At 52.0% G+C, this 23,720-nt stretch overlaps 1 protein-coding gene and 1 long non-coding RNA gene across 3 annotated transcripts; both read left to right on the plus strand.

Moving 5' to 3' along the window:
* The first annotated feature begins 86 nt into the window (after nucleotides 1–86).
* Nucleotides 87–10,354, plus strand: LOC148107818 (uncharacterized). Its single transcript, XR_015721691.1, has 4 exons — nucleotides 87–213; nucleotides 1,193–1,671; nucleotides 3,911–4,075; nucleotides 5,371–10,354. It is a non-coding gene; the product is annotated as an uncharacterized LOC148107818 (long non-coding RNA).
* A 44-nt stretch (nucleotides 10,355–10,398) lies between these two features.
* ANKRD33 (ankyrin repeat domain 33) lies at nucleotides 10,399–16,555 on the plus strand. 2 transcript variants are annotated; one of them, XM_045800802.2, is made up of 5 exons: nucleotides 10,399–11,502; nucleotides 11,687–11,941; nucleotides 12,248–12,290; nucleotides 12,467–12,607; nucleotides 13,898–16,555. In XM_045800802.2, the coding sequence occupies exons 2-5, from the start codon at nucleotides 11,732–11,734 to the stop codon at nucleotides 14,605–14,607; spliced, it is 1,104 nt and encodes a 367-aa protein (XP_045656758.1). In that variant the 5' UTR covers nucleotides 10,399–11,502; nucleotides 11,687–11,731; the 3' UTR covers nucleotides 14,608–16,555. The 2 variants fall into 2 exon arrangements, with proteins under 2 accessions (XP_045656758.1, XP_045656759.1); XM_045800803.2 differs by lacking the exon at nucleotides 10,399–11,502 and having other exon boundaries at nucleotides 11,857–11,941; nucleotides 12,165–12,290.
* The last annotated feature ends 7,165 nt before the right edge of the window (nucleotides 16,556–23,720 follow it).

The raw sequence follows: 23,720 nt of genomic DNA on the forward strand, positions 1-23,720 counted from the left end.
GGCCAACTAGCCGGCGGAGGCGGGGCGGGGCGGGGCGGGGCGGGGCGGGGGCGCCGGTCCGGGAGGGGACTTCCTTCCCCCGGGAACGGGGCTTGGGAGATTCCCTCAGGAAAGGCCAAGCCCCACCTTCTCGTTCCCGGCCCCAGAGTGCTTTCAGGCCCGTGTCCCAACAAGCCCAGCGCCTGCAGATCTCAAAACTCCGAGGATTTTCAGGTTGGGCCAGTGGTCCAGGCGGGGGAGAGGGGAGCTGTACGGTTGTGCAGGTTGCGACCTAAACAAGGGCCGGGTGGAGGGGTTAAAAGGAATCTGAAGTCCAAGTCTTGGGCCTTGGCAGGTGCTGCTCTTTCTGGAGGGAAGGCAAGGGGCAGCTTTTCTCACAAAGGGCCCGAATGAGCAAGTCTGGACTGCCCCTGGTTTAGGGTTGCTGACTGTAGACCAGGGGAGAGCAAATAGCTAGAATTGGCTTCCGTGGCTCAGGGACAGGGCCAAAGAGAGCAGGAGGACTCTCATGGCTCACCACAGGGACAGTGTCTATCAGTTGAGCTTCCCTGGTTCCTTCTTCCTGAATTCAATTCCCATCCTGATCCTGTCGTCCAATCCACTAGCAAAGTTTGTCCCTTCTGTCTCTAAGATATATCTTGGATCTGCCCCTGCTCCCCATCCCCTCCAGCGTCCAAGCTCCTCTTCCCTCCTTGTACAACTGCAAAGGCTCCTGTCTGCTCTCCTGGCTCCCTGACAGTCAATTCACACAGCTTCCAGGGGGATTGTTAAAAATACCAAGGGGGGGGGGGAAATCAGAGCATGTCACTCCGTGTTTAACAACTTTGCATGGCTTCCCTTGGAGGAAGACCCCAATTTCTTATCCTGGCCCCTGCCTATGCTGACCTCTCCTAGATTATTCTCCCCTCTGTCCAGATGCTGCTCACACTGGCTGTCTTTCTGTTCCTTGACCTTGACAAGTTTTTCCCACCTCTGGCTTTGGTCTTGCTGTTGCCTTTGCCTGGAACACTCTGCTCAGATCCTTCACAGGGTTGTTACCGCCCCGTCAGTCCTGACCACAATACTACAGCAGCCCCCCACCCAATTGCCTGATCTACTGTGTCACTTAACCATGTCTATTTCTTCAGGACTTAACATCTTTCCGTAATTATTGTTTCTATTCACTTGGTTTCTGTTCTGTTTCACTCACCAGAATGCCAACTTGAGGAATGCAGGTGTCTTTCTCGTTCTCTGCTAGCACGGTGCCTAGGCAAACCTAGGAGGTGCTCAACGTACTTCATGCAGTTAAGGAATGGATTGGCTGCTTATCCATTCGATCACGTCTAAGGGGGCCACTGCTTGGGAGAAGCCAGCTGCAAACCCCTGTATTCACCTGTGTTTCACCCAAATGCCCCATATAGGGGCAGGCCTGTGGTTTCCAGTATCAATCAACGTAGCAGCCAAGACTTTACTGAGCATTTACCGTGTGCCAGGCATTATTCTGAGTGCTTTACATGGCTTCGCTAATTTAATTTGTGCAACAAAGTAGATACTCATCGCCTGGGTTTACGAGCAGAGACATACCAGGACGCGCACAAGAATGCGTGGTCATTCAGCAAACACCTGCACGCGTCGTAAGCACTGACTTGATGATCATTGTACAGCAGATGGGTGAATTGAGTAAATACACAGGTGAGCCTAGTGCAGGAAGGTGGAACAGATCAGGAGGACAGAGCGCCAGGGAAGGATCAGCATGGGGGACGTGGGTGGAGGACACAGGGCTAGTGTGGGCAGGTGGGTAGGAGAGGAAGCAGAGGGCCATGGTGCGTGCTCCTGCTCTGGTCCCCACAGCACTCAGGGGTGCAGCTGTGGTTCAGGGGCAAGGGCCTGGGTGCAGTATGCTGCCACCCCCCGGAGGGCGATCCTGGGCAACCCGCATGGGGCCACATTAGCGAAATGCAGGGGAGGGCTTATGGAACACCTAACTGCCAGAGCCGGCCCTGGGATTACATTTAAAAATGCTCGTGAAAGTGCTTCTTCAGCCGCAGAGGGCTGCTGAGGGAAGGCAGTAGGGAAAGGGTGCAGGCTGCTGGCCTGAAAAGCTGGGGTCAGAGCCATCCTTTGGCTCCTCTTGAGTCAGTCCCCTGCTGTGTGCCCCTCCAGGGTGGACCGGGTCTTCTAGTTGTTCTCTGCATGTGGCCTGGCACGGAGTTGGTACTCAGTGGGTATCTGTTGAGTGAATACAGGTGTTTGTGGAGTGAATGCCTGAGTGAGGGAAAGGCCAGGGGAAGGGTAAGAGAGGGAGAATAAATACATGCGTGAAAGATGGAGGAAATGAAGAAGAGACTGGAGACACCCTCTGCCTCTGAGCCTCAGTTTCTTCATCTGTAAAAGGCAGTGGTAAGGCTCGGCCCACCTTTTCTTGGGGCTCTAGTGCAGATCTGGTGAGATGCGGCAGGTCTGTGGAGGCCACCCCTTGCTGTCTATGCTGGGCTGAAATGACCACTGCTCCCCTCCCCCACATCCCTGTCCCCCGGAATTTATAGATTCCTCATTGTCCTGCACAAAGGCCCTCTTGGGGAGGAGGCGGGGTGGGTGAGGAGACTGGGGAATTAAAAAGTCAGAAGCTGAGTAACAGCTAGCCACACCCGAGGCCCCATAAATCTTCTGGGGCTCCCTGTAAGGTGGACTTGCTCTGCTCTCACCCAGAGCGGCTTGCAGGGCTCCTGTGGCCCGGGATTGGCCCCGGGATCAGCTCAGCCTTGCCGCTCGGAAGCCTCAGGTCACCACGGTGGAGGTGTGGAGGCCCGAAGACAAGACGGGACCCTGACCCTGGGGGAGGGGTGGATCCTATTGTTTTATCCGTATGACATCAGAAAGTCCTTCCTCACACCCCATTCCACTCCCTTACACATCCCTGTAAGTCTAGCCCACTGCTGTGGGGACTGAGCAGAAAAATTAGCTTTCTGTGGGTATCCTGAGTTCCTTGGGGAGGGGGTGGGGGGCTGGAGGTCTAGACTCCAGGAAAGCAGCCGCCTCCCCCACTCCGGCCTCTCCAGAAGAGGAGAACTGGCAGATGGTGCGGTGTTAACAGATGACAAGAAAACAGAATTACTCAGCTGCTCTGTCCCTCATGTTCATGGAAGGGGATGGCCTTCAAACTGGAAAGAGACAATGGTGTCAGTAGGGAGGGTTGGGGAGGAGAGGGAGGGAGAGAAGCTTTGGGGCATGGGGGGCCCCGCACACCAGCACACGGAAGACCTGCTTGGAGTCCCATCTCAGCCACTCACCAGTTGGGGGATCTCTAGCAGGTCGATTAGCCGCTCACAGTCTGCATTGCCTCATCTATAAAATAGATCGACGAAAACCCTGCCTTACCTTCTCACTGGCTTTTATGAAGACAATATGGATTTTTCTCTTTATAAAACTGACTTTATGACTTGTGAAGGTGTCCAAATACAAGAGGTTATTATAAACTGTAAGTGCTAGCCCCTTAGGTGTCTGTAGAATCATTTTTAAAACTTTCTTTCCCTTACAACAAAGTGGAATGGAATAGAGAATGTCACGTGTATCACAATGTTGGTAAAACTTTTCCTTTTACTTCTGTGGATGTTCTTGTGTCCTGGGCCAGAGGAAGATATATTTTACTGTGGGTGATAGTCAAAAAAGTTTGAAATATTCCAAGGAGAGGAAGTTCTTTCGTGGTATCTCCAGAATGGAAAGGTGGATGGATGGAAATTAACAACAAGAAATGCACCAGGAGAAATATAAATGTATTGGGCCTTGGAATATGGAACCCCAGGTGGGGAGCCCTGGCTCTGAGTTGCTCAGTGTAACTAAGATTTGTGGCGGGGCGGGGGGGGGGGGGTACTTACCTAGGACCTACTGGACTGCCCTCTTGGTGGGTGACAAGAATCTCTTTGCTTTATAGGATGCCTGAATCATGAGGACACTGTCCCTGAATGTCTACTAGGCCATGGCCACTGCTCCCTGAGCATGGCCCTGAGCTGAGCCATCGAGAGGGGCTGGTCAGTGAGAACCTTGAACTCCTGTGCTTGGGCCCTTCCCCCCAACAAATCCACTAAGAGTGCAACAGGTATGTTGTAGTGGCAGTCAGGACCCCCCCTGTCTGAACTTCACCCATGACCCTCATCCCCACCTCCATCCTAGGGGCCAGAGTCCAGTGGGGGTGAACTGGTCAGAGGGGGCCCTCAATCAATCCCAGACTTCCCTGGCTGGCATTGACTTACGAGCTGTGGGTTTTGTGATGTAGATCATGGTAGGGGAGGAGGGAGCATGACCTATGGCAGGTCACAGGGGACCCCCAGAAGGGGCCAGAGCTGGGGTCAGAGGTCACCTCCGCCATTCTCCATCCCACCGTGCCGGGTCCCATCCCATGTCTAGTCCTTAGGCAGGGGTGGGCCATTTCCCCACTGACTGCCGGCCCCAGCTGTACCTGCCACCAGGCCTGTGGGGTGGGAGTCGGGGGCTTGTGCTGGAAAAAGATCCTGGAAGAAAGGCAGAGATCGAGATGCCAGTACATTTGGTTCCCTAGCAGTGATTGGCCTCTGCTCCCAGCTTGACTCAAGAGTTTGCCAAGCTCTTCCTCTGTAGATTTGTCACTGCACTTTCCCCAAATCTCCCCCTTCCCTTCTGATTGAATTCCACAAGTCGAGACTCCTGCAAACCCCAGCCCAAAGCATTAGATGGCTGGAGACATGGCGTGATGGTCAGAGACAAGATAAGGAGAGAGCGAGCATCGAGCTGGTGCTCCAGACAATGCATGTTATCAGGGCTTAAGAGAGATTGTTAGAGGGATAAAGAGGTGGAAAGATCCAGACAGTGAGATGAGAAAGATCAGAACTGAAAAGATGGAGAAGAGAAGTCAGGCAGACAGAAGACAGACAGAAGGCAGTGAAGAGATCGAGATTGAAGGGAAATTGGAGTGGGCAAGAAAAGAGCATTCTGGTGCACTCCCATCAGAGCCCAGCAGCTAAGAGATCAAAAGGAGGATAACCCTCACTATTAATCGTTAGGACAGCCACACTGAGATTCTAGAAGGCCCCGACTGAAATGTACCCATAACGCCCAGGATGTCTTCCATTATTTTACACATTAACTAGCAACCTCCAGTCCCCTCTAGCACAGTCATCCCTATCAGCAAAGACATAAACAGGGAGTCAAGACCCAGCCTGGGAAACTAGACAAGGGGGGTGGGGTGGGAAGGGGCCAGCATACAGTCTGCCTGAGAACAGAGGCTTGGACAGGGCACTGGGGAACCGAGCACTGCTGCAGGCAGAAGATAGAAGAAACCTTACAAACCACCTGGGTACCCAACCAGGTTGACTAAAGCTGATAACAAAAATAATTCCCCTGTCTATCATGCTTCAGGACCAAAAATGGACCCCATTGCCCTCCTCCTGTGCACCTGCCCTGCCAAGACCTTGCCCCTGCATCCAACCCCAGGACTCTCCGCTGTGTAGCCTCCACTCGGTGGGGATGCTCTCCCAATTCCTGCCCAGGGCTGCCACCTGCTGCCTGAGAGTAGCCTTGCAGAACAGGACCCTTGCGGAGGCTGCGGGTGATCTAGGCTCGGAGGAAGATCATTTGAAAAGCAAAATGTGAAATTCCCTTGGACCTAGTCAGAGGTCCTTGGGGCACAGACTAAAGTCTCCTATCCCTCTACAGTCCTTGCTGAATGGTACTGGCGGGGGGAGGGGCTCTTGAGGCCGGAGGAGAAACTGTCCGGGAACTTCGCATTCCCTGAGTGGCCAACGCTGTGCTTGATGCAGGAGACGAAGGTGACCGAGGTGAGGGAGACAGCCAAGAACAACATAAGGATAACTCATGCGAAGAGTCAGAGTATGTGCCTGACACAAGGCAGGTTTCAGTTCATGGTTATTGAACCAATGAATGAATGAGTGAGTGAAGTTCAGAGGTACGCTGACAAGAGGTTGGGCGCCTGGCTGGCTGAGTCGGTAGAGCAGGGGTCATGAGTTCGAGCCCCATGTTGGGCGAGATGTGAGATATATGTGAGGGGCTGGGGAGGAAGAAATCTTTTTGATTCTTTTTTTCCCTTTTGTTATGAATTAGTAATGATCTTGGAAGATTCAAACAGCAGACAACTTGAGAAAGCAGAACATGAAGATCCCCTTTCACCTCACTCCTGTTCTCCATTAGATTAACTACTGGCAAGGCTTTAATACCAGTCACTCTTTACAAAAGTCCTCAGACTTGGGTACACATTAAAACCACATGGGGAGATTTTTTTTTTATTATTTAAATTTTTAAATTTTATTTATTTTTTTAAGTAATCGCTACCCCCAGTGTGGAGCTCCAACTCACAACCCTGAGATCAAGAGTCGCGCACGCTACCGACGGAGCCGGCCTGGCACCCCGACTGTTTTTGTTTGTTTTGTTTTATTATTTTTAAAGAAGATGGACTGATGGATTTGAGAGAGAGAGGGAGATGGGCAAGGGGCAAAGGGAGAGGGAGAGAGAATCCACAAGCAGACTCCCTGCTGAGTGTGGAGCTGGACTTCAGGACTCGATCCCAGGACCCTGAGATCCTGACCCGAGTGGAAACCAAGAGTCAGCCGCTCAACCGACTGAGCCAGCCAGATGCCCCTATTATTTTGTTTGTTTTGTTTTAAAGATTTATTTACTTGAGAGAGAGAGAGAGTGCACGTGCACTCACACGCACAAGCAAGTGGGAGGAGGGGCGGGGGGGGGGGAATCCCAAGCTGACTCCCCACTGAGCGCCCCATGAGATCATGACCTGAGCTGACAGGGGTCAGATGCTTAACCCACTGAGCCACCTAGGCGCCCCGCTACTATTTTTTTTTTTAAAGCGATTAAGTGATTACATGGTGCAGCCAATGTTGACAGCTACTGTTCCAGGCCTTTCTGTGCGTTTACATGCATGGAAGTTAGCCAAGCACACACGCACACACTTCGTATATATATGTCTATCTATGTGTATGTATGTATATATATGGCTTTATTCTCTTCAATTAACAAGATGTCTCAGAGATATTTTCCAAGCAGTCCATATGGATCTATCTTATCACTTTTTAATGGAGGCATAATCTCACGTGCATATGTTTTTCAAGCCCTTCCTCTACTGACAGACATTTAAGTCATCTCTAAATTTCTTTTTTACAATTACCAACAATGCTGCAAAGTATATACAATATATCTTTGTTCACATACGCAAGTAGTGCTTTGGGAAAGGTTTCTAAAAGCAGAATTTTTGGGTTCATGTGTATGTACATTTGTTATTTTGATAGATACTGTCAAAATGCTTTCCAAAAATACTTCACTAATTTACATTTCCCCAACAGTGCAAGCACTTAATATTATTAATGTTTAATTTTTGCTAAGCTGATGGGCCAAAAGCAACATTTCATTATTGTTTTAATTTGCCTTTTCCTGCTTACTTGTGAGATTAAGCATCTTTTCATACGTTTATTAGCCATTTGTATTTCTTCTATGAACTAATTACCATGTCTTTTCCCCATATTACTATTAGGTTTTTTTTTTTTCTTAAAGATTTTATTTATTTATTCGACAGAGATAGAGACAGCCAGCGAGAGAGGGAACACAAGCAGGGGGAGTGGGAGAGGAAGAAGCAGGCTCATAGCAGAGGAGCCTGATGTGGGGCTCGATCCCATAACGCCAGGATCACGCCCTGAGCCGAAGGCAGACGCCCAACGACTGAGCCACCCAGGCGCCCTGCCCCTAATTTTCTTTTTAAAGATTTTATTTAGTTATTTGTCAGAGAGAGTGTGTGAGCGAGCACGAGCCAGGGGAGGGGCAGAGGAAGAAGCAGGATCCCCACCAAGCAAGGAGCCTGATGCAGGACTTGATCCTACGATCCTGGGATCATGACCCCAGCTGAAGGCAGAGGCTTAACCTGGCTTAACCACCCAGGCATACCGACCTCATTTAATTTTAAGTATGTCCACAAAGGCCCCATCTCCAAATATAGTTACACTGAGGGTTAGGGTTTTAACTTATGAATTTTAGGAGGACACAATGCAGCCCATAACAGAGCCCTTCTTCATACTATATATGAGTAAATGTCACATGTTAATAGTTAAAGACTTAATTACTAAAAATAAAACAGCAAGATTAATAAAAGAAGTGAAGATCTTCGTGATCTTGGTGGGGGAAGTTCTTCTTAAACAAGACTCAAAGGCACAAAGCATAAGGAGAAATTTTGATGAATTTAACCACATCAAAATTCAGGATTTTTTCTTTTAAAAGACTATTTATTTATTTGAGAGAGAGAGGGAAGAAGCAGGAGCAGGGGGAGGAGCAGAGGGAGAAGCAGGCTCCCCGTTGAGCAAGAAGCCCAGGGCTGCCAGGCTCCATCCTGGGGGGCCCAGGGATCATGACCTGAGCCAAAGACAGACGCTTAACCGACCGAGCCACCCAGGTGCCCAAAATTCAGGATTTCTTTCAGTGAAGCTCACCACAGATAAAACTAACAGAAATGTACATAGTACAGTTGCAACATCTAAAACCCACTTGACAATGGGTTTATTATCTAGAATATTACAAGGAATTCCTGAAAAAGCAATAAGAAAAAGACAGGAAAACAACAGAACAGAACATCGGACAAAGGCTGGGAAGGGGCAGTTTGCAGGAGGGGACACAAGAAGGGCTACCGGGTATTCAGAAAGATGCTGACCTGGTTGATAATCAGAAAAAATCCAGTGCAAAATAGCGATATTACCTTATAGTTCTGTATGATCAGTGTGACAAAAATTAGAAGGCTGAATAATTACAGGCGTGGCCAAGGATGTAGGGAGGCTTTCATGCACTGCTGGTGGACACACTGCCAAAGAGAGAGCAATCTGACAGTACCTGGTCAGTAAGCATGTATGTGCCCTCTGACCTAGCCATCTCAGAGCCACTCTGTCGCAGGTCTGCTAGACGTGTACAGGGATGATCCCTGCAGCCTTATTTGTAGTGGCAGGAGGTTGGAGGCAGCTAGGCGTGCAACACTGGAGGAATTGGGAAGGAAAATCTGATGGACGCACACCCTGGAACTTTATGCAGCAGGAGGAAGGGGCAGAAAGAAAGAGGTAAAAAGCTCTGCCCCGTATCTTTTATCAAGAGAGCAAAGATTTTTCCAGGAGGCTCACCCATGAGACTACTGCTTCCGTTTCACTAGCCAAAGCTGTGTTACACGGTCACACCTAACTAAAACGTGACTAGAGAGAAGGGGGTCAGAGATAGGGATTGTGTCATCTAATCAGTGGTGTCTAACACATAATCTAGTAGATTTCTTCTCGGTGCTGCACAGAATGGCATAGCGTGCATTGTACTGTGATGGCTAGAGGTACAGTAGCCACCTTGTGGCCACGAGGAAAAGTCGAGAGACTCCCCGAGAAGACCCTGCCATCATCAGTTTATATCAACACCAACAGCTTAGCCCTGAACTTCCTAATCTTGTGTGAAGAGTAAACCCCTATTTGGTTAAGCCACTTGTGGCAGTTAGGGTTCAACAGCAGGCAACAGAAATAGATCTGGCTAGTTTAGACTTAAAGAATGGAGAAACAGGTTGTAGGTTCAGAAACAACTCCCAGCTTTGAGAAGCACATGACCTCTGCCTGCGATCGGGAAGCAACAGTCACTACTAGGGGAAGCTGATGAATCAGGAAGCTGCTCACCAGAGCCCCACTGCATCTGTCCTGATCTGTGACAGCGAAACAGATGTCCCATGGTATTTAGCTGTGTTCCAAATTTATGACTTGCACAAGAGCAGAACCTAAATCACAGATTCCTAGCGCAAGGGAATCGAGGAAGTGTCGTTTTGGTTTTCCAGCCTCTGTAGTTCTTTTTTTTTTTTTTTTAAGATTTTATTTATTTATTAGACAGAGAGAGACAGCCAGCTAGAGAGGGAACACAAGCAGGGGGAGTGGGAGAGGAAGACGCAGGCTCCCAGCGGAGCAGGGAGCCGGACGCGGGGCTCGATCCCAGGACCCTGGGATCACGCTCTGAGCCAAAGGCAGACGCTCAATGACTGCGCCACCCAGGCGCCCCCCCAGCTTCTGGAGTCCCGAAGGAACACTGCAAGGAGTTTGGGATTGATGCTGGCAGCCACCACAGCCCTGAGGTCAGCTTTTGGTTACTTACAACCAAAGATCCTCCCAACAGACACACTGCACAGAAAGCAACAAGGGGCGGTCTCCAAACCAGCATGGAGTGAGAAAAACAGAAGGAGCCCTGTCACACAATTGTAGGGTGCTGGTTAAAGCATACATAAACCACATAGAGGAAGGAAGGTAAAAATAAAATAAGACGAAATCAGAAAGGGAGACAAACCATAAGACACTCTTAACTCTAGGGAACAAACTGAGGGTTGCTGGAGGGGAGGTGGGTGGGAGGTTGGGGTAACTGGGTGATGGACATTAAGGAGGGCACTTGATGTAATGAGCACTGGGTGTTATTTGTAAGGGATGAATCACTAAACTCTACATCGGAAACTAAAAGAAAGACATACATAAACCAACACTACCTTTTTTAACGCAATGTACATTTTCGAGAATATACAAGTGCCAATTGGTAAAGGGAAAGAGGAGAAAAATGGGCTGTGGGGATTAGGGATGAAAGAGATAAACCAAATAAAGTAAAATAAAAAAAGATCTCATACACGCCGATGGTGGGAGTGATATAAACAGAACACAGTTGGCTGTTTTCTACATCTGAAGTCCAAAACTGATTCATTAAATTTAATATTTAGTGTTAATTTAATTTAAAGGATGGTTTTATAATTATTAATAAATAATTGTAAATAATGTAACTCATTTATTGTAATTTTAATGCAATCTAAATATTCCATACTTAATTTACCATACCAAAACTAGTCCATGAAACTTGCTATATCATCATTTCTATCCTCCTAATTAGGCAATTCTTTATGTTTTAATTTCCCCAGAACCTCAAAAAAAAAAAAAAAAAAAGGTCCAGGTGACCCCGAGCCCCACCTCCCCTAGTCCCAGCCCCTATTCAACGAGATGTCTGCACTCTCACCCTCTCCTTCCACCACCCCGGCTCCGCGGAAGGGAAAGAGACTTCCAGCATTCGCGGCCGGATGGGGACCCCTCACGCCCCTCCCACCTCCGAAAGGGGTGCTTCTGATGCAGGAGGCGGAAGGTGAGCGCGTTGCCGGGGGCGGGGTCTTCCCCCAGAGCCGCCTCCGCGGGGGAGGAGCCGTCGGGATTGGGCCCCGCCCACTCGGGGCGGGCTCTCGGGCGAGTCCCAATCTCGGGGACAGGAGAGCACCCGCCCCTCCCGGCCCCCCGTCCGCTACTGACCCAGCTTGATCCAGCTCAGCCCCGGGGTGTTTGCAGCAGCTCTTTCCCTAAGTCCAGCCATCTGTTACCTGCCTTGCTTCCTGAGGAGAGAGTCCACCTCGGGCAGCCCCGGAGAGTCCCCGAGTGTGCTCCCAGAGGTCTGGGGGATGCTGTGGGCCCCGGCAATGACCGCCTCCTAGGAAGCCTCCACACTCGGGTAAGGTCCCGTGGGAAAGAGAAGACCCCGCCCCTCTCCTTGACCCTTACTGGGATCCTCACAGCGAACCACTTCTGCCCTCTTAGGGCTCCTGCCCACAGCTTGTCTTCTCTTAAGGTGGGTGGGGTGCTGGGACCCTTCCCTGGGATACAGGGAGACACTGTTCCCCTCCATTCTGTTGTAGATGCCAGCTGCGTGAGGCGGAGGGACGGTCCTTCTTGCCCCCCGGATGGAAGAGGAAGAGCCGCGGTTGCACAGGGGAGGGCTGGACATGTCTGAGGCATCGTCCTGCCCCACCAGCCAGGAGACGCCTGCCCCAGGCTGTAGGCTGGGGGCCTTGTACTGGGCCTGTGTCCGCAATGACCCTGTCCAGCTCCAAGCCACGTTGGATGGTGGGGTCTCCCCCGAAGAGGCCATCCAGGTGGATGGCAACGGGAGGGTGAGCTACCCCAGGTGTTTCCCAGGGCACCTAGAGCAATGCTGTGTCCCCGCCGCAGGACATTCGTCCAATGCCTGGATCCTTGGGAGGAAGGGAGGGGTGAGGGTGGGTGTAAACAGAGGCTGGGACATCTCTGGGATAGATGTGGGTTTTAGAGGGCACAGGGGCTGCAAGGAGATCCTGGAAAAAAGTGCAGGGGCTGAGCTGTCCCTCCCCCAGACAGGTCTCATGGTCGCGTGCTACCGCGGCTTTGAGAGTGTCGTGGCTCTGCTCAGCCGCTGCCCTTTCCTCGATGTGAACCAGCAGGATAAAGAAGGGGACACAGCCCTCATGCTGGCTGCCCAAGCAGGTGAGAGACTGTTGACCTTACCTTCCACCAGTTTCCCCCACTTTAGACGGGTCAATCCCATACTTTTTGTATAATTTTCTCCCACGACAGACACTGTCGTGTTTGGTGGAGGGTGGGTTTGGGGCTTCTTCACCCTCTTTTGGGGAAAGCTAACCTCCGTCCTTGGTGCCCTCCAGGCCACGTGCCTCTGGTGAGTCTCCTGCTCAACTACTACCCGGGCCTGGACCTGGAGCGCCGAGACCAGCGGGGGCTAACAGCACTGATGAAGGCCGCCGTGCGGGACCGTTCGGAATGCGTGGCTGCCCTCCTCATGGCAGGTGCGTGGGGCTGGACCGGGACTTGCGACCTCCAGTCCCTCCCCAAGGCTTCCAGCCTGACACTAAGTCAGCTGTATAGTTGCAGGGAGAAAAGAGGTGGAGATGGAGGATCAATCTAGGCCAGCTTCCTGGAGGAGGGGAGTGTCCTTGAGCTTCTCACAATCAACAAAACCCAACTATTGATACCTCTGTTTACACTGTGAATGTTGGTCTCAGGAAAGAAAGCTTGGGAGGATAACCTAGATCAGCTAGAAAAACAAAAAAGGCTGATGTCTGGAACCGGACTCTTGGGTTCTAGTCCTGGCTCGGCCACTAGCGGAGTGACCCTGGGCGGATGACTTCCCTCTCTGGGCCTTACCTGTATAATGAGGATATTGGCTTTCTATGGGATGACTTCCGTCTCTGACAAGCCAGGATTCCAGGGACACGATGATATGTAGTTGAGGCATGTGGCCGCGTAGGTTGTTCTGGGGTGAAGTCCATACTGCTCATGGAGTCTTGGGCCTTCACTCTTCCCTGAGGTGGGGTTGCCATCTGTTGGTCACCCTCTTCCTTTCCCTTTTCCATCTGACTGTGTTTGGGGTGAGAAGGGAGAAAACTCTGCAACCTCCCTTTATCCCAAAGTGACTGCTATTCCCCCACCCCAGATTAGAGGAGTGTGGTGTTGACGAAAAGGATGAGGAGTGGGGGCCAGCAGTACCCCCTCCACCTGCCCAGCAGGTGCTTCTCAGGCCTCCCCCATCCTGGGCAACGTGCCTACCACTCCTTCCTTGGTTCAGGAGGTCCCTATTCTGCTCCTGGTTTGGAGACACCCCCCCCCCCACCAGGTCTCTCTGAAGTCTTTTCCACTCTCTGGACTTTCCGTTTTCTTCTTTAGTCTTTTTTTTTTTTTTTTTTAAGGATTTTATCTATTTATTTGGGGGAGAGAGAGAGAGATGGAGAACACAAGCAGGGGGAGCTGCAGGCAGAGAGAGAAGCAGGCTCCCCGCTGAGCAAGGAGCCTGATGCAGGACTCGATCCCAGGACTCCGGGATCATGACCTGAGCCGAAGGCCGACACTTAGCTGACTAAGCCACCCAAGCGTCCCTTTAGTCTTAAACAGGCTGTTGGGATCTGCAGCTGGTACTGGCTGAGGCTGTAGCCTCTGACGGCTCCCAGATCCCAGCTGCAACAGGATGGGACTCTGTGGTTTTTAATCTGACCCCCATCAGTCCTGCTGCTCAAGAATCTGCCCTTCTGGAAGTTACCAATCCCCGTCCCATCCCGTGTCACTCCTGCGCCCCCTCCCAGGTGCTGACCTGACCTCGGTGGATCCTATTCGGGGCAAGACGGCCCTAGAGTGGGCGCTGCTGACCGACAGCTTCGACACCGTGCGAAGGATCCGGAAGCTGCTGCAGCGCCCCCGGATAGAGCAGCTGAGCCAGCATTACCAGCCCGAGTGGCCAGCCTTGCCTGGGCTCGTGGCTCAGGCCCAGGCCCAGGCCACCCCATCTCTCCTAGAGAGACTACAGGCCACCTTGAGCCTCCCCTTTGCCCCGTCTCCTCAGGAGGGGGGTGTCCTGGACCACCTTGTGACCATCACGACCAGCCTGGCCAGTCCCTTCCTTGCCACGGCCTGCCACTCCCTGTGCCCGGACCGGCCGCCGGCACTGGGCACCCGAAGCAAGTCCGTGCCAGAGCTGCTAGGTACTGCCCCGCCCCCTCCCCCAGTACCCCAGCCCCCCCAGGTAGTCCCTGGCTCCCGGGTCCTCATCCCCTACCAGAGCCGTCAGGGTGTGCTGAGTATGTGCCCTCAGTGGCTACAGCCCAGGGACAGTAGCAGCCCCAGGCCCCAAGCCCCCAAGATCCGCCTTTTCAAGGCACCCTCATCTCCCAGACGGTACAGGCTAGAGCCCAGGCCTCGAGAGAATCAAAGCCTGGCCCTTCCTGTCTGGAGATACCAGGAGCTCAGGATGGAGAGGAGGAGGCAGGAGGAGGAGGCTAGGTGGGCACAGAATTAATTAGGGGAAGATGGGTGAGGCCAGGCTGGGAGCAGGTGATCAGGTCCTTCCCTAAGGCTCCTTAGCCCTCTAGAGCCCTTCTGCTTTCCCGTCCATCTCTGTACAAATAATTCTACTCTAACCTCCTTAGGACGTTATTCATACGGCATCGTTTGAGATCGTAAGAGTGAAAACAACCTAAGTGTCACCTAGCTAAGTTGATTATGGGTGTGATTACCGTACGACCATATGATATATTCTATACAGTGGAAAAACAAGATTAAGGACGCTCTTTATGTTCTGATATGAAGCTATCTTCAAGATATATTAAGCGTAAAAAATTAAGGGATGGAACAGTGCGTACGGGATGCTACTATTTGTCAAAGTAAAATTTGCACCAAGATAAACTTGACTAACACAAACATATAGTGAATGCCCGCGTGTGTGTAACTGCTTAGTGAATGAAGGGTTGGAGGACGGAAAGGAAAAAACCATGCCTGACAGTAGAGAGAAGAATGCTTGAATAAGATTGGAAAGGTAGGTACCAAAAAGTTGAATTCCTGTCTGGCAATAAAACCATCACTTTTTTGTTCTGCCAGATAAAAATGATTTGCTATTTCTCGATCTTCTACAGCTTAACCTCTTAACTTTATGTAGAGTCTGGGCCTTAATAGTAAACGGGAGGTCAGACAAAATTACTTCCCCTACATGACCCATAGGTGGGGTTATTAGGCAGTGAGCTAAAATATCTTGAAAAGGCACTTAGTAATCTTTTGTGTGTGCCTTATTTACAATTTTTTTCTCGGGGTTTTGTTTTGTTTTTTAAGATTCTATTTTTAAGTACTTGCCACACCCAAGGTGGGGCTCAAACTCACAACCCTGGGACCAAGAGTCTCGTGCTCCGCCGACCGAGCCAGCCAGGCGCCCCTGGGTATTTTTTTTCTTAACACCTTTGCTCCATAAATACATTTGCACGTTTATTTGTAGTAATAAAAGCAACCATTTATAAGATGCTTACTATATACATGAATACACTGAACACTCCCAATAATCCTATGAGGATTTTATCTTTGAGGACACAGGACACAGAGAAGGTAAGGAATTGCCTGGGGTCACAGGGCTAGAAGATCAAGATTGAGAGCCAGCCATCCAGTTGTGGAGGCCAGGCTCTACACTGAAACCTCCCTGGGAAGAAACACGGCCGTTTGCTCGGGAAGATGACTGAGCAACTGACCAAGGGCAGAAGGGAAACTTCTCACTGAACAGCTTTTTGAAACTTTTGACTTTTTAAAAAATCAGCTTTATTTTTTGGAACAGTTCTAGATTTACAGAAGAGTTGTGGAGATGGTGCAGAGTCCCCATACACCCCACACTCAGTGACCTCTATTGTTAACACGAATGTAGTACGTTTGTTACGAGTGAACCAGTATTAATACATTATTATTACTAAAGTCTAAACTTTATTCAGATTTCCTTAGGTTTTCCCTAATGTCCCTTTTCTGTCCAGAATTCTATCCACGATACCACATTACATTTAGTTGTCATACCTTTGTAGATTTCTCTTGAATGTAACGACTTCTCGGATTTTCCTTGTTTCTGATGACCTGGACAATTTTGAGGAGTACTGATTAGGAATTTTGCAGAATATCCCTCAATTGGGATTTGTCTGATGTTCTCCTCATGATGAGACCGGGGTCATGGGCTTTCGGGAGGAAGACCACAGAGGCGACGCGCCATTCTCATCACATCCCGTGAAGGGTCCCTGCTACGAACATCACGGTCGAGGGAACCTCGATCACCTGGCCGAAGGAGTGTTTGTCAGGTTTCTCCCTGGGATGTTACTCTTTCTTCCCCCTTTCTATATCGTGCTCTTTGGAAGGAAGTCATTACACGAAGCCCACACTGAAGGAGTGGGGAGATACATTCCATCTTCTTGGGGGTGGAGTGTCTACATAAATTACTTGGAATTATTCTGCACAGAACGTTTTGACTTTTTAGTCATCTATTACTACATTTTGCAAAATTAAAAAATAAACCTGTTCTTTGAATAGGGGGAAAGCATGCAGACACACTGAGGTGACAACGACTGTTTGGGTTAGATAGTGTGTGATTTCTCCCAGAGGGTTCCTTTTTTTTCTTTTTTAAAGATTTATTTATTCTTTTGAGATAGAGCAAGTAAGCATGAGTCAGGAGAGGGAGAGAGAAAGAAGCAGACTCCTGCTGAGCGCAGAGCCCCTTGCAGCACGGGGCTCGAGCCCAGGGCCCTGAGATCATGCCCTGAGCTGCAAGGAAGGGTCAGCCGCTCAGCGGACTAAGCCACCCAGGCACGCCTTTGCTGGCGGCTTCTGAAGGCAGCGATGGTGGACTGGAATGGATTCAAGGCTGAGTTACCGTTTCCTCCCTGTGCGAATGAGGCACTTAGATTCCTCTCACCTCCGTGAATGGAGGAGGACAGGGTTTTGGGAAAGATCCATTAGATAATATGGGTTAAGAATGCCTATAAACCGTGAAGTGCTACCGAGATTTGAGGTGCTATGGAAGGGCCCTGGGGAACTGAGTTTGATTGAGCTGTTTCCGGGCGTCCGGGATGGAGCTCGAGTTCTTTCCTCCCATCGAAGACAGGGAAAGAAACATGGGAACAGCATGGTAGGCGCGCTTCAACCTGGGAGCGGGCTGGTGACCTTGGGCAAGTCACTGAGCCTCTCTGAGCCTCCAGGCTCTCACGCACGCAGTGGTGGTAACCGTGACGTGTCAGCGCGGGGCCGCCGGGAGAATGCAGCGAGCTGGTGGAGCGCTTTGCACTGTCCTGGCCTTAGCATCACCGTTACCCTAGTGAATCCTCACGACCTTCCTGCTTTATAGTCGAGGGAACAGACTGTGATTAAGTGACTTGCCCAAGGTCACCAGCTGGTAGGGGCTAAGTGACACTCAGAGTTCATGTCTGTGGACCCTGAAGCCTGTGTCCTTTCCACGGCAGCACATGGCCTCTGCCCACAGCCTGGTGCCTGGGCTCTCTGAGCCTCTCCTTGCCACGTCTAACCGGCCTGAGTTGTCCTAGGGCGCAGTTGTCCTATGGCATCTTCAGGACCAGAGAACTAGCGCTCCGTGGCTCTCTCTCCCTCCTGGTGAGCATGGGCTGGCTCTGGGCTGGGGGGGTTCAGCGAGCAGGCAGTCATCCTCTGGCAGGGGCAGCCTCTCCACCTTGGAGACCCACTGTCCGTCTCTGGCCATCCTGGGACAGCTCGAGTCCCAGGCCTGCAGTCCCGCAAGTGCTCTTCCCAGGCCAAGCCTTTTGTCTGGAATCCTCTAACAGCTTCTGACAGCCTTTCAGGCTTCCTGAGAGGAAAGAAGCCGACGTGGGCTGCTCTGCTTGCGCCACCCAAAGTCAGCTTCTCCACCAACATCCCAGCTTCTTCCCACGGCAGCCAGTGCCTAGAGCTTCCACGTGGAGTCCCTGTCGGCAGAGGCCAGGGAACTCAGGACCAGGTCCCCGGCTGTGCAGATCACGCCAAGCCGAAAGCGGCCTGCTCAGGCCAACACCTGGGTTTGCACCCTGGCCCTGCCTCTGACCATCTCTGTGACCAGGGACCGCCGCCAGCCTCCATGTCCTCACTCGTAACACCCCGTGGTGATAGTATATAATCTCTACTTCCCAGGGTTGTCCCGGGGCACCGAGTGGGGCCCGGCCAACAGTCCGCACCCAGTCAACAACAGGTTTCGTTACTGGGCTGATCTGCAAGGGGTGTGGCCCAGGCGGCGGCTCTGTGGAGGACGCCTGTGGACACGTCCTGGGAACCCCATGGCATCCCCCGTGATTCCCGGATTCTACTCCGGTGGGCCCCGAAGTGGAAACACGAGCTTATCCCAGACAGCCTTCTCAGAGCAGCTCCTGCAAGCTGTGTGTCCCCCGGCCCAGTGCGCCCCCGGCCCGCTGCCCATCCCCACAGCACTGATGGCAGGCCAACCTGCTTCCCGCATGTGTGTGTCCACCCTCGCCCAGCCCAACGGGGGCTCCTACAGAAGGGGCTGAAGAGTTGGCTTTCCGGACACACTGGGATGTCAGCCAGGCTTGTGAGGACTCCTGGGACAGCCTCCCCTCCCTCCTGCACGGGCAGAACCTGGGTCTGTCTCCCTAGTCCCTGGCTCTGTGCCCAGCCTGTACAGGTTTAATAAATGTGTGTAGACAAGAACTGAGTTCAGGCTCCACCAAGGTCTGGGATGCTTAGAGGGCCCTTTATCATCACCTTCCTCCTCATAGGGGCTGTCCTGGCCCAGGAGCCACGGTGTTCCCGGTCATCCCGGGGCATGCCCATAAGAGTCCTGCTGAGCCAAGAGAAGACAAGGGAGTACACGTATGTAGGGAGGACAGAGGGACAGGTGGGGACTCAGTGGCTTATGTCCCCTTTCTTCCAAACTGGGGCACCTGGACAGGATTCCCTCCCCTCCCGCAGTCATACTTTCCAAATGGTTGGAAACATCCACTCATCTTCCACCACACCAACCCCCGGGGCCCGCTTCCCTCCCCACGCTTTTCCCCATCCTCCACCCATTCCTCTCCCTGGCCTCTGAGGACATTTCTCCCATCAGATTTCCGCTGGCCTCGCTGACAAACCCACCTGGCCAGGGCTCCTGCCGAGAATCAGAGCTGTTCCCTTCTCTCCTTTCCCTCAGAGGGACCCTGGCGCTTCACGGTTAAGGAAGGCACCCCGTCTGGAGGGAGGACTTGAGGGCAAGGCTTGGAGTCGGGGGGACTCTGTAGCCTAAATCTGTCACACGGGCAATGTCATGTGCCAACACACCGCCAGCCCGGGTGCCACAGGGCCCTGCGGGTTCCCAGGCACAGAAGTACACACAGGCCCCCGGCCCACACATACAAGCACACATAAACCCACCCCGCCACACAGGGACACAAACACACGGACCCACCAACCAAGGGAAAAATAAAGACAGAGTTCGCTATCCCTGGGGTCCCATCCCACCCCCCAGCCCCTCTGCGCCCCAGCACTCCGCATTCCCCAGCTGTCCAGCTCCAAGTGTGCCCAAGGGACTGTGCTCCAAGCTGCGGTCTGTCCAGCTGTTTGGAGTGGGAGTTGGTTGGGGGAGGAGGGCCAAGGCTTACCCTCGAGTTCACCCTTAGACCTCACTGAAAAGCCATGGTCCCTCAGAGGGAAAGGGGAGAGGGGAGCAGGTCAAAACCCAAATCCTGCTTTGTGGTTATTTACTCCAGACCAGCCTTGGATACCTCCCCACCTCTATTTCCTACACCCGTGCCTATGATCTGCTGTGGGGGAATTTGGGGCAGAGGCCGGAGGATGAGGGGCCCTGGAATCAAGAGCTTGCAGAAGGCCTTCCATACCAGGCTGTCTGGTGCTGCAAGGACGGAGCCTGGGCACGGATGCCGGAGGGGTGGGAAAGGGGCAGGATTTATGGCATTTCCCCTCCAGCTGGAAACAAAGGCAGATTCCTGTGTCCAGTTCCAGCAATCCGGTCCCACCCACCCGAGTGGCTGGAGCTGAAGGAAATCCCGCTGGCCTGTGGCCTCACCCAGCCACTCAGACCCTCTTTCGAACAATCTCTCCCAGCTGGCGCCATGACCAGCTCTCAAATCCTGGGGACCCCCTCCTTGTCCAAATACCAAGCCCTTCCCATTGGGGATAGTCCCCTTAACCTCTCAGACTCTCTCCTTAGGCAGCAAGGGTCCCCTCGGCACCACCCAAAAGCCTACCAGGCCCCCATCCCCTTGCTGGGCAACTCTACCCACCCTCAACCCACAAATCTGCTTTTCTTTAGAGCGAGTGAAAGTGTTGATGACTCTAGGAACTCCCACGCTGTCCTAAATGCTCAGCCACACCTTCAAGGCATCTCGCGTGATCTTTCAATTAACAAAACAAAACAAAAACAAATAAATGGCCTAAATTCTGGAGCTTTAAAATAATGGCAGAGGACGTCTGGCTGGCTCAGCTGGTAGAGTGCGTGACTCAGGGTTGTGAGTTCGAGCCCCATGTTGGGTGTAGAGATTACTCAAAAATAAAATCTTAAAAATAATGCCTGAAGCTTTTCAATGTAGAGGCAGCAGAAAGACAAATGTTGCACAGTGTCCCTTAGATGTGAAATCCCAAACCAAGGCAAACTCATAGAAACAGAGAGTAGGGGGCGCCTGGGTGGCGCAGTCGTTAAGCATCTGCCTTCGGCTCAGGGCCTGATTCCAGGGACCTGGGATCGAGCCCCACATCGGGCTCCCCTCTCAGCGGGAAGCCTGCTTCTTCCTCTCCCACTCCCCCTGCTTGTGTTCCCTCTCTTGCTGGCTGTCTCTCTCTCTCTCTGTCAAATAAATAAATAAAATCTTTAAAAAAAGAAAAGAAACAGAGTAGAAAAGTGGTTGCCAGGGCTGAGGGGTGGGGGAAATTGGGAGAGGTTGGTGAAAAGATACAAACTTTCAGCTAGAAGGTGAATAAGGTCTGGGGATCTAATGTAAACCATGGTGACTACAGTTGATAACACTGTATTGTATAACTGAAATTAGCTAAGAGCGTAGCACTTAAATTCTAGTCCCCAAAAAACTTGTCAACAACGACAACCAAAAGATAAATATGGGGGTAATAGATGTGTTATTTTGATGGGAAGACTCCTTGCACCCCATCTCCGTGTATGAAACCATGATGATACACACTTCAAATGTCTTACAATTTTGTCTGCCAATTGGACATCAACAAAGCTGGGAAAAGATGGCGACACCGCAGTGTGAACGTACTGTTAAGAGTCAGCAAAGTAAACGACAGAGAAAGGAAGAGCTGAGACCCCAGGAAGGGGGTTGTGGCCACAGCCAGAGGGTCTGGGGCTGCGCACAGGTGCTTCTCCTTACCAAGTTTCTCTGCAGAATATCCCATTTCTTTATTTCACCCCATGCTTATTTGGGATTTCTTCGAATGTTTTTCTGGAATGGTCACCGCATCCTTCGAAGTCCTCCGCAGTGGCTCTACCTTCAACTGGATAACAAGCCCTCAGGTAGGTCCCTATCAGCAGACGAGGTAGCAGGGGGTACTCATCCTTGAACAGGTAAGGAAACGGAGCCTCTGATGTCTAAGTCGCCGTTCGCGCTCTTTCTCCCACCGCACGGCTCGGCCTCCCTCTCGTGCACAGACAGACATCTGTGTGGGTTTTACAGCTGGTGGGGGATGGGGGACTCTCCCAGATCGGTTGCCTTTAGGCGGAGAATGTGCTAGGGAAGGAATGGTCAGCGCCTCGCACAGGTGTGGAGATGAAGGCTCACATGGAGAGACTCCAAGTCCGAGTCTGGACCCTTTCACAGTGGGGTGGGGGGCAGTTTGGTGGAGGAGTCAGGGCCTCGAGGGGGCCTGTGGGGAGGCGCAGTGCAGAGGTCCGGGAGGGGGTGGTGCTGGAGTGGCTTCGTCCGCAGAGCCCGGCTGCTTGCCAACTCGGCCGGAGGCCTTGTGTGGGCACCGCCTAATCTCAGACTGCTGCCCTGACATGCCATCCCTTCCTTCACAGGTTCCATCCTGAGATGAGTCATCCTGATGGTTCGGGGGCAGGCAAGGAGCGGATGAACCCAGCTAGGGGACATCCTGGAGGAGCTGGAGAGGAAGAGGAAGGTGACTCGGTGGCTCCACGTCTGGCGATCTGGCCCCCCGTCTGCCAGCCTCTTCCTGAGGTGCTGGCCGGGCTCTGGCTGCCGCACCCTCCCCAAACCTTAGCACCAGCCCTGTTGCCTTTTTACCTGAGCTGTGATGGACCAGGCGAGGGACCAGACCATTTTCTGAATCTTAGAGCCAAACGAGGCTGGGCAGGACCTTTGGAAGGATCTGGTTTTTTTTTTTTTTTTTTTTTAAAGATTTTATTTATTTATTTGACAGAGAGACAGACAGCCAGAGAGGGAACAACAAGCAGGGGGAGTGGAGAGGAAGAAGCAGGCTCATAGTGGAGGAGCCTGATGTGGGGCTCGATCCCATAACGCCGGGATCACGCCCTGAGCCAAAGGCAGACGCTTAACGACTGTGCCACCCAGGCGCCCCGGAAGGATCTGGTTTAAACCCCTCAGTGTCCAGAGGAGGAAAGGAAGCCCAGAGAGGTGATCCAGGCCTGAAACCCAGGCCCCACGACCCCTGGTTTACTGTGGTCTTCAGGACACGACCGATGGTGCTTCTGCTCAGAGCTGAAGGAGACCTAGAGAGGTCACTTCTCCCTCCCTCTCTGGGCAAAACTCAGGCTGCATTCAGCCCACAAAGCTCACTCTGCCCTCTGTGTTGAATAGATGGACAAACGGAATTCACAGGTACCTGCCCCACTTCTCTCCTAAAGGAGACCCATACTTCTCCGTCCTCAGGTAGGAGAACCCTGTTCTACTCTTTCTGTGTCTCTTGCATTTGAAAAATCCCTAGATTGGCTGATCCGCAATCCCCCACTCTGCAATTTAAATGAAGCAAAGCCCAGCTCGCCCTTTGCTAATTTCCCCACCCTTGCTTTTTCTTCCTACTCATCCTGGTGCAGAACCAGCTACATAATTTGTGGGGCCCAGTGCAAAATGAAAATGCCGGGCCCTTCGTTCACACATTATTAAGAATTTCAAGATGGCAATGGCAGAGCGTTAAGCCAAGCGTGGGGTCCTATGCGTCTGCGCGGGTCGAACACCCGTAAAGTTGGCCACGCCCTGGTGTCAAGAGCAGTGCTCGAACCCGATACTCACAGCTGGTTCCAAAAGCACAAGTTGTCCAGTCTCCCTCCTTCAGGCGGGACTCCATGTCACCTGCCTTCCACAGGTAAGAATCTCCTGGAAGTTCACCCCACGTACCCTCCCTAGGGTCTCCAGACCTCTGCTTCACACACCGCTGGGAAATCCTTCTGAATATCAACATTCACATCGTAGCCCTTTCAGCCTGTTTCCTCTTGTTCTGTCCTCACTGAATATGGGGAACAGCTGGTCCTTCTGAGTAATTAATTTTGTACACTTGGATACAGTCTGTCATTCCTTTTCCCTTTCCTCATTGGGCTGAGTCTCCGGGGCTTTCTCCGACTCTGCGGCCCTCTGATGCCTTCCCCAGGTTCTCTGTGTGCTGTAGAACTCATGGGGGTCACAAGAAGCCTGAGAGAGCCCCAGTTGGGGTCCAGAGGGCTCAGCG

Source organism: Ursus americanus, chromosome 25, assembly GCF_024610735.1.
Source record: "Ursus americanus isolate L20-20 chromosome 25, mUrsAme1.1.p, whole genome shotgun sequence".
Taxonomy (NCBI): domain Eukaryota; kingdom Metazoa; phylum Chordata; class Mammalia; order Carnivora; family Ursidae; genus Ursus; species Ursus americanus.